This window comes from Sinocyclocheilus anshuiensis, unplaced genomic scaffold (genome assembly GCF_001515605.1).
Source record: "Sinocyclocheilus anshuiensis isolate Anshui unplaced genomic scaffold, SAMN03320099.WGS_v1.1 scaffold375, whole genome shotgun sequence".
NCBI classification, from domain to species: domain Eukaryota; kingdom Metazoa; phylum Chordata; class Actinopteri; order Cypriniformes; family Cyprinidae; genus Sinocyclocheilus; species Sinocyclocheilus anshuiensis.
In genome coordinates, this window is record NW_015549594.1 from 564,877 (window position 1) to 574,888 (window position 10,012).

At 35.5% G+C, this 10,012-nt stretch overlaps 1 protein-coding gene across 1 annotated transcript in view; it reads left to right on the forward strand.

Annotated features, from left to right (window-relative positions):
* Positions 1-377: 377 nt before the first annotated feature.
* LOC107658354 (E3 ubiquitin-protein ligase RFWD2-like) overlaps positions 378-10,012 on the forward strand; it is a 17,149-nt gene continuing 7,514 nt past the window's right edge. The window contains exons 1-11 of the mRNA XM_016446857.1: positions 378-982; positions 1,617-1,676; positions 1,783-1,880; positions 2,045-2,109; positions 2,240-2,359; positions 3,161-3,229; positions 3,326-3,385; positions 4,002-4,090; positions 4,251-4,308; positions 4,417-4,531; positions 4,649-4,784. Of these exons, the coding sequence (XP_016302343.1) occupies positions 693-982; positions 1,617-1,676; positions 1,783-1,880; positions 2,045-2,109; positions 2,240-2,359; positions 3,161-3,229; positions 3,326-3,385; positions 4,002-4,090; positions 4,251-4,308; positions 4,417-4,531; positions 4,649-4,784 (1,160 nt within the window). The 5' untranslated portion in view covers positions 378-692. The remainder of the gene's footprint in view (positions 983-1,616; positions 1,677-1,782; positions 1,881-2,044; positions 2,110-2,239; positions 2,360-3,160; positions 3,230-3,325; positions 3,386-4,001; positions 4,091-4,250; positions 4,309-4,416; positions 4,532-4,648; positions 4,785-10,012) is intronic.

A 10,012-nucleotide genomic window follows, 5' to 3' on the forward strand; every position in this document is an offset into this window, starting at 1 on the left:
ATATCCGTCACACGCTTGAGGTATTCGGCCAATCGCAACGCACTGGATAGCTGGCCAATCAGAGCACACCCCGCTGTTCAGACCGTCGAGCTTTGTAAAAATCGACGCGTTTCAGAAAGGCGGGGCATAGAGGAGAAACAATAATGTACAGTATGTGGAAAACAATGTGTTTTTTTAAACTTAAACCGCATAAACACATTTCATTACACCAAATACATAAAATAATGTTCTTTTTTAGCAACATCATATGACCCCTTTAATCTACGACAGTTAGTTGGAAAAATTGTTTTGATTGACACCTGCAGTTTTCCTCCAAACCAAAAGATGCCGTTGCCGAGTCACGTCACTTGAACGTTTGATTTGGGGAAGTTCTTGCGTGAACATCCTGCAGAGTGTGGATTGAAATTTCTAAAGCTCTCAAAGTTGTCAACAAATCTCTGCGGAGCTGCATATCCACATTAGCATCGAGCAGACCCTATGTGAACCTCTTGCATGCAGAAGAACCGCTTCAGCTGTGCTCAAATAAGCGCCTTTCAGTGCTAGCAGTGCGCTTGGTGGAAGTTTCTGCCTCGTTTCTCTCATCTGTGTCGTTTTAGCTAGTTAGCGTATCTCCCACAGCCGCCCGGATGCGGTGAAGCCCCGCAGTTTTCCCTTCAGTTCTGGCCTTCCGACGTGCGCGAACGGCTTCAATCATGTCAAGCACTCGGCAGCGGCAGCAGCAGCAGTCCGGCGGTGCAGCGGGGTCCGTCCCCGGGACGAGCTCTGGGAGTATGAGTAGCAGTAGCGGCGGCGGCGCCGGTGGAGCGAACAGCGGGAGCAGCTGCGCTCAGAACGGGAACAGCTCGGCTAACGGGGTGTCCTCGCGGACTCTGGGCTCGGTAGCCGACGGACAGAGCGCTAGACTGGGCTCGTCGAGCAGGAAAAGACCCTTGTACAACGGTCTTATCAATCCCTATGAGGACAAGAGTAACGATTTTGTATGGTAAGTAGATTCACCTTCCCTCACTAGGCTGCAGAGAGCTAAAGCACTGGTTAGTGAAGTTTGAGTGTGCTTGTTTTGAACAATTTCCCACATGCGGTCTTAATCGCAGGTTTATCTTGCAAATCCTGTTATTTTCTCCGCACTTAAGCCTGTAATTTCTAGGATAAAGCTAATTGATTATTGTCAACAAGGTGGTAAATGTGTAGTTCTCCCATAAAGGAAAGCTCCGTCATCATTTGCTTTTGTTGTTTCAAACTTATATGAACTTTTTTTTTCCTGTGGACCATAAAAAGAGATATTGGACATAATGTTAGAGACTGACATTTTATCCACAGAAGTAAGAAAATAATACAAGTTGAAATTGTATATCTGACACTTGACATCTGACAAATGACAAACTTGTGAAGTTAATTCAGCTTGAGTGATGCTGCCATTAAAGTTTAATTTTTAATTAATGTTTAATGTTTTAAATGTTCACTCACATTATGATATATAACATTTTTAGTGGTGGTCTCAGACTTTTAAACCCCACTGTGTACTAATTCAAAACAACACTCAAGTTTCGGCTATTTGTTGATTTATTGGAAAAGGAAGCAAGCTTTGCATGTCATTATTTTGTCTTTTTTCTTAATAGCCCTATTTGTTTTGAGATGATAGAGGAAGCTCACATGACAAAGTGTGGCCACAGTTTCTGGTGAGAAGCACTTGTTCTTTAAACTGAGAGTTTATTCTTGCCTTTCCATGTTGCATTTTCCAACCCATTTGCAGACTCAAACAATCTTGTCTTAATTTCTATCTAGTTATAAATGTATACGACAGAGTTTGGAGGACAGCAACAGATGTCCAAAATGTAATTATATCATTGATAATGTGGATCAACTCTACCCAAACTTCTTAGGTATGTGTATGCTAATAATATTCTAATAATGTGTTAATTACTTTTCAAATTTGACAGCATCAAACTTTTATTGTTACCACCCACAATATGTGTTTCTATATCAGACATGTGGTTGATTTTTCATTTTTATAGTTTGCTTAGCTGATTTTCTAATGATTTTACAGTGAATGAACTGATCCTAAAACAAAAACAAAGATGTGAAGAGAAGCGTCTGAAACGGGATAACCCTGTGAGTGCATCTGGCTCTTCGTTTGTATAACGAGTGGAAACTATTTAAACAAATTTTATAAACTTTTTATAGATAGTTTGTACCACATTAAATGATGTCTTACTGTTCATGTTTCATATGCTGTTTATAGAATGGAACCAAATGGCAGGTTTTCCAAGACGTCCTTGGTGCAGATCAAGAGAATATGGATTTAGCCAATGTCAACTACATATTAGAGTACCTGTTGCAAAAAAAGAAACAACTGGAGGCGGTTGGTACACAACCTCAGATAACATTACTGTTGCCTGGCCCAACACTTCCAGGTTCTTCAGGCACCCTGAGAACAGCTGCTTTATATTAGAATTTCATTCACATTGTGACACCTAAGGTGTTGAAACACCAGAGATTGGTAGAGATTGGGATTTTGTAGATGTCTGTTATTTTCTGTGGATTCAAATGAACCAAATTTGACAAATTTTGATCACACAAACCCTAAACTTGCGACTTTTTTGTGAATTCCAAATCATTTTTTTTGTGTGTTTGACCAAAAATAAGGCCAAATAAACCATATCCATAACCAACGATTTTACCACATTTGCATGGCACATGACTTGTAAAAGAATATACAAATGGCATAAATGTCAATCAAAACCAGTAATTGGTCAAATTTGTACAGTGTCTAATATTGTTATGTTGTGGAATTGAAAATGTAAACAGCAAATACACACACTGCATTTCTGCTATGTAGTTTTACATTTAAAGGCCACATTTTTCTGACTTGATTATACTTTTTAATTATACGTGACCGATATTTTGTCTGATTTGTTAAAAAAAAAGAAATAGCTGTTTTCACTATAAATCATAGGTGTCGATTTATAGTAACTTTCATTAACATTAACAAGCATAAAAGATTATATAATGCTTAAAAGATCATTAGATTCAAAGCTCTGTTAAAGAGCCTGGAAGCGTGGTTGATTGTTTTTTTCTTATAAAGGGGTACAAATCCTCCGCTGTGACTCATAAAGACCAATTGCCTCTCTTTTGCTGATCCATCAATAATCTCTTTCTACAGGAATCACAAGCTGCTCAGCGCCAGATCCTAATGGAGTTCCTGAAAGAAGCCAGAAGAAATAAAAGAGAGGTTGAGCCTCCATATCTATTTTTAAAATGTTGAGTAATGCACTGTTGACAGCAATGAGGTCTTTAACTCAAAGTTTCCCTGTCTGTACTTCAACAGCAACTGGAGCAGTTACAAAAAGAACTGAACTTTTTGGAGGAGGATATCAAACGAGTTGAGGTCAGTTTAATATTGTGGCAATATTTGTTTATTTATTGTTTGTTTGTTTGTGGTCTAACATAGAAATATGATGCACTTGTAATATGTTTATATATACAGTTTTATATTACCGTTCAAAAGTTTGGGAATGGAAAGATTTTTTTAAATGATTTTGAAAGATGTCTCATGCTCATGCTAGAGCAAAAACAGGAATATAATGAAATATAATTACAGTTTAAAATAACTTTTTTTTTTATTTGGATATATTTTAAAATATAATTCATCCCTGTGATCCAAAGCTGAATATTCAGCATCATTACTCCAGTCTTCAGTGTCACATGATCCTTCAAAAATCATTCTAATATGCTGATTTTGTGCTCAAGAAACATTTATTATCAGTGTTGTATCAATAGTTGTGGTGCTACTTATTATTAATAGATTTTTTTTTATTTCAGGATGAATAGAAAGTTCAGAAGGACAGCTTTTTGTAACATTTTATAATGTTTTATAACATTTTTATAACATTATAAATGTCTTTACTGTCACTTTCAGTCAATTTAATGTCTGCTGAATAAAAGTGTTACTGACCCCAAACTTTTGTAGTGTACATCTGATAGATATGATTATTTTATTTTAGGAAATGAGTGGTATGTACACAGTGAGTGAAATGGACCCCAATTTAGACAGTACTGTACCCCAGTTTGAAGCTCCCTCTCCTGCACCCAGGTAAAACCAACTATGCAGGTGTATGCCATATTTCACATAAATACATTAATAGCATTTCAAAAAAAAAAAAAAGGTATAAAATCATGTACATAAGGTGACAACTATGAACAATTATGCAATATTTTCCGTTTAATAAATAATATCTTGTTTCTGTCTCCAGCAGTAGCATAATAGACCCCACAGAATATATGCAGCACCCTTTTGGTGGAAGCTCACAGGTAATTATTTTTTCCTCTTCTTCATGAATTGTTCTAATTTGCTGTTATGGTTGGTTTATATCCCTTTGAGTAATGCTGATATTCACTATTTATTGCTTTTACTTTTAGGGTAAAAGACAAACTTGGTACAACAGCACTCTGGCATCACGGCGTAAGAGACTGACGGCACACTTTGAGGATCTGGAGCAGTGTTATTTCTCCAGTAGGATGTCTCGAATAACGGGTTGGTTGATTCAAAGCAATATATACTGTGTATCTGTTCATAAAAAGTATAGTATATTTGTTCATAAAAACTTTAATATTTTGATATATTCAACACAGTCACTTTTCTCGTTAATAGATGACAGCAGGACTGTTAACCAACTGGATGATTTCATGGAGTGTCTATCAAAGTTTACCCGTTACAACTCTGTGAGGCCTCTGGCCACCCTATCGTATGCTAGTGACCTCTATAATGGCTCCAGTATTGTGTCCAGGTAAGGTTGCAAAAATCTTATTTGAAGTTCAGACCACATCTTGTTCAGTTTCATTCTTGAAGGAACCAGCAGAGGGTAGTATTGTATTACTGAATAACATCACAGATATTGACTGAATTTTGAGTACCATCTATTTTACAAAAGCTGAAATTTGGCAGGCTTGTACATAAAATATATTATTGCTCTTGATTCTCATCCCTGTTCCATAAATTATCATCAGCTACAACAACATGCCCAAATGTGTATCTTTAACTGTGCATTCTCGTTAATAAGTCAGCAATTACACAGATTTAATTCTGATAAAACTTGAGTAAAGCATAACACATTAACATTATTGGTTTATTTAGAGTTGAAAGTAATTTAATGGTGTAAGGGAAACAGGTCAATTTAGCTCAAAGGGAATCATTTAAGATTTTAAAGGGAATTTGGACAGAATCACTGTTTTACGGCTGCTCACTGAGACGGCCAGCGATTCATCGAACGAGCCGTAGATTGTCTGATTCGGTCTGATACCCTACAATGGTAAAGCAGATGTTAATTAAACTTCTCTGATTGTATGAGTGAGCCAGTTTACTGATTTGTTCAGTCACCAATTCATTAAACAGCTGTAAAAAAAAAAGTAATGTAAAAAAAAATTTGAACTACAGGTCTTGCTGTATGCTTGTTGCAAGGTTTAAGGACAAGATGTTCTATCTATTTAGTAGGCCCTTTTTTCCATTACACTAGTGTTCAAATGTTTGGGGTCTGTAAGATATTGATTTATTGACTGATTTTTGTTGAAAGAAATGAATACTTTATATAGCAAGGCTGCATTAAATTCTTATTTGATGCCATTCAGAAATGACAGTTACATAGATGCAACATCCTGACCTTTCAGTGACAACTCACTTTTTTGAGATCAAAATAGGTCGCCTATGAGATTTGCTTAGATCCAATGAGAAAGTTGCTTACAAGGGGGCTTACAAGGGTAAATAAAGAACTGGTTTGTTTCAAGTTTTGTATAGTATTTTCTTTACTCTTTACTTCAAAAACTATGTCTAAAAAGTGTAATATTTTATGTATTTGAGGTCTGAGATGTGGGGACAGTGAAGAGAGAGAGAGGGCAAACATTCTGCATTTTAGGTCAGCATTGCCATCTAATCAGCCAGTATTGTCTTAAATAGCCTGCTATGGCTGCACGATAAATCGCATGCAATATTTAACGCGCATCTTATCAGTAAAGCCGGTTCTGTAATCAGCGGTAAATCTCCATCACCTGCGGGCTTTCACATTGAGCAGCATTAACTACACAGAGCCATTGTTCACTGACGAGCTGCGCAAAACCACGTTCATATTCGCGCGATTTTTTGCGCAGCTCGTCAGTGAACAACGGCTCTGTGTAGTTAATGCTGCTCAATGTGAAAGCACGCATGTGATGGAGATTTACCGCTGATTACAGAACCAGCTTTCTGACAAGATGCGCATTAAATATCGCTTGCGATTTATCGTGCAGCCCTATGCCTGCATAGCACTTCATCTTTTATAACATGGGATTTTGACCAAATGTATTCCATCTTGATTTTTATAAAACGTTGCAACAAGACGTTTTTGTTTTTTTTGTGTGTGAAAAATTACAGTTTTAAACATATAAGGTAATAAAAAATATTTAGTAAATACCTGAAAGGTGACATATTATGCCCCTTTTTACTATATGTAATATAAGTCTCTGGTGTCCCCAGAATGTGTCTGTGAAGTTTCAGCTCAAAATACTCCACAAATCATTTATTATATTTCCTTGGTTGGTAGATGCACCAGGGACCTGATTATAGCACTTAATATCATTTTCATGATATGTCACCTTTAAAGTAACTACAAATGAACATGTAAAGCAAATAGGCTATCTTTAAAAGAAATTCCGTGTGGAGCATGCCCCCAATCACGTAATGTTCTCACCTTTTTCCCCCTTACTTGTTTGCATCTCTGCAGTTAAGACATTTATAGAGTTATGAAATATTTATATTTCAAACTTTTTTTTTTCTTACTTTAAGCAGCCCTGATTTCAACATTGATAATAAGAAATGTTTCGTGAGCAACAAATCAGGATATTAAAATGATTTCTAAAAGATCATGTGATGCTGAAGACTGGAGTAATGACTGCTGAAATTTCATTACTGGATTAAATTACATTTTTACATATATTTAAGCAAAAAAAAATATTTTAAATTGTAATATTTCACAGTACTAGAGCTGCCACTAACGACTATTTTTATTTCAATTAATCTATCGACTAAATTATCGATTAATCTAAACGATTAAATTCCCACAAAAAAAAATCAACAATTTTACTTAAGAATATTTCATTAAACCAAATGAAATCCAAAACAAAAAAAGTAAAGTGCAACATACAGTGCAAGAAGCAAGTGTCCATCTCATAGTCCAAATCACTGAAATCAAAGTTCAGTATTATAGTGTAAGAATGACAACATATCCACATGTTCTAGTCTACTAAAAAAAAAACACTTTTTAAAGGAGTATTTACCAGAAATATTATTTGCCAGAATTTATTTAGGAGAAAAATGTAAATGTGGAGTATTTCTGAAAAAAAAAATAATAATTTTTTTTTCTTAAATAAAATCAATTAATTTGAGATGCTTTTGATTATTAATGGAACCAAATCGTAGCATTTGTGAATTCACAATTATGCTTAATTATGATTTTTGAATGGAAAACAGACTAATAATGTGTTTTATACATTCTCGTCTGTGAAATGCGCATAAAAATGCGTTTTTATTTTGCCGGTTAGTCGGCGCGTGCAAAATGAAGTTGAGGATTTTTAAAAATCAAATAGTCTAATAAAATCGACTAATCATGACAGCCCTACACAGTACTACTGTTTTTACTGTATTTTTGATCAATTAAATGTAGCCTTCTTTTAAAAACATTAAAAAAACATCTTACCAACCCCAAAATTTTGAACAGTAGTGTATATTTCACGGCATGCCAAGTCTTATTTTATCACTTTATGTTCAGACTGTAAGCTTTCAACTAAACAATTTTCTTTTATAGATTCAACGGTACAGGAAACATGTTTTAGAATGGTGTTTCTTCTACATCAGTGAAAGATGGCACACAGTTTGGAACTGTTAACAGATCCAAGTGTCATGAAAATCATTTGGTTCAGTTCTCCATTCCCAAGCCTAGTATTGGGTTTACAAAAGAAAATCATTGGCTCAAATCAAACGTTATTTCAATGTTTTATGTAGGGGTGAAATAATTATAATGCTGAAGGTGAGGTACAGTTCATATCTCATAACTTATAAAGTAGCTAATTTGAAAACTTTCTGTGAGACAATTTCTCAAACAGCGCGAGTGAATGAACGCTCGCTCTCTCTTCCCTCTCAAAATGCACATGGCTTTAAATCAAATCGCGTCTGCACTATAAGCGAGCTGCACGCTGCACAGTTTACACAGTAATTTTCACTAGCACAATCGAGACGCGATCGCGTCATCACTAAAGTTTATAAACTGCATTTCTTTTTCATTCTTGCCAGTATTTAAACCATTCAGCGCTCGCGTGCTCTCCTGGAGCTCATGCACACTCGCAGCGCACACACATAATGCCAGGTTCACATTACTCCGTTTTCAGTGTGTATGCGGTGCGTATTTTTCCGCGCTCATGTTAACTGATTCAAGCGTTCACACTGCACACGACAGTGCGTTCCAGTAGCGGTGTGTCTGCAGCAGTGTGGAGATCATTTCCGCACCCAGTCTATTGCTGCGCTGCAATCAAAGAATTAAAGTAACAGCGCATTGTTTGCGGTAAATATGAACATGGATTGACACGAAAATGTAGCAAGTACACCATAAATGCATATAATTAAAGTCTACTGTGTTTCACAGTCAACGTATAGGCTATGGCTAGGTTTAAAGGAAAAGAGCACTTTTAGATAAACAAGGCAATAATAGATGGCACTCATGGAGGTAGGAAAACAAAGTTTATGAATCGCAGGGATTGCTTGTAATAAAGATTTCAATGCAAAAGAAAAGGCAGTAGAGCTGACTGTTTCTGTCAATGGTAAGTTTTAATTTAGAATGTTTGTGATAAATGTAAGAAAAGTAGTTTAACTGTTTTGCCACTTGCTTGAGCAACTTAATATATCAATCTAGAAGTAAATGCAAAAGTAAAAAGCATTGAATAATGTGTTTCTTATATTCATTGCGTTTAAGCGCCTATGAAAGGTTGTATTAGCTACTGCACTGTGTAAACAAGAATCACAATGCTGAAAAAGCATTTTCAGTAACAATGTTTGGATTTGAAATCAAAATAATGGATAAATATTGTGTTTGTAGTAGGGATGTTCATTTTAACCGGTTAACCGTTAACCGACCTTAATCATTTTTGACCGATTAATACAATCAGTTAAACGGTTTAAAAAGTAATTTACTTTTTTTTTTTTTTTTCAGTAATTTGTCAAAATATTTAAAAAGGTTTGCTGCATGGTTAAAATACGCTACGCGTATATAAAAAAAAATAGTTTTTTAGAGAGAAAAAAAACGCAAGTCGCATTTTATTTCATTCAGAAATAGGCCTAATGCTGACGCGAAATGTTTACAAACATTATAATAAACACTGTAAACATAGCTAGGCTATTTTAGTTCCCCTCACTCCACAACAAATCCTTTCAATTAACAGTATTTAGAAAAGAACAAGAATTACAAATATAAGAAGCTATAGCTATATAAACGACAAGCCAAAACGAATTCATTTAGGCTAAAACGAAACTGAAACCAACGTTGGGTCTCTCATTCGACACAAAATCAGATGTTTCCATATTCGCAATGTATTTGAATGCCAAAATATTATTTATTATGTAGCCTACTTCACTGGCGTTCCAATATCCACGTAAAACAAAATGGTTTGCATAACATCACGGCGATACGGTGATAACGCTTAACGGCACAGATTTTACTACCTACATATTTAAACTGAGCAGTGTGTTTTTTTTCCATATGGTTGACTGACTGTATTTTATTATGATAATGAACAGGCTGCATTGTCATGGTAGCAAAACTTAACTGTGTGTGCTCTTGCAGCGCAGGCGCAATCACTTGAATTTTTTTCCTTCTAACAGTGGAAGCAACTACTCCTTTTAGTCATAAAGATAATCGGAATTGTAAAAGGTTTGCTTTTATTTGTGTACATTCACAATAAAAACAAATCTTTGTGCTTTTGTAAAATAAGCCTAACG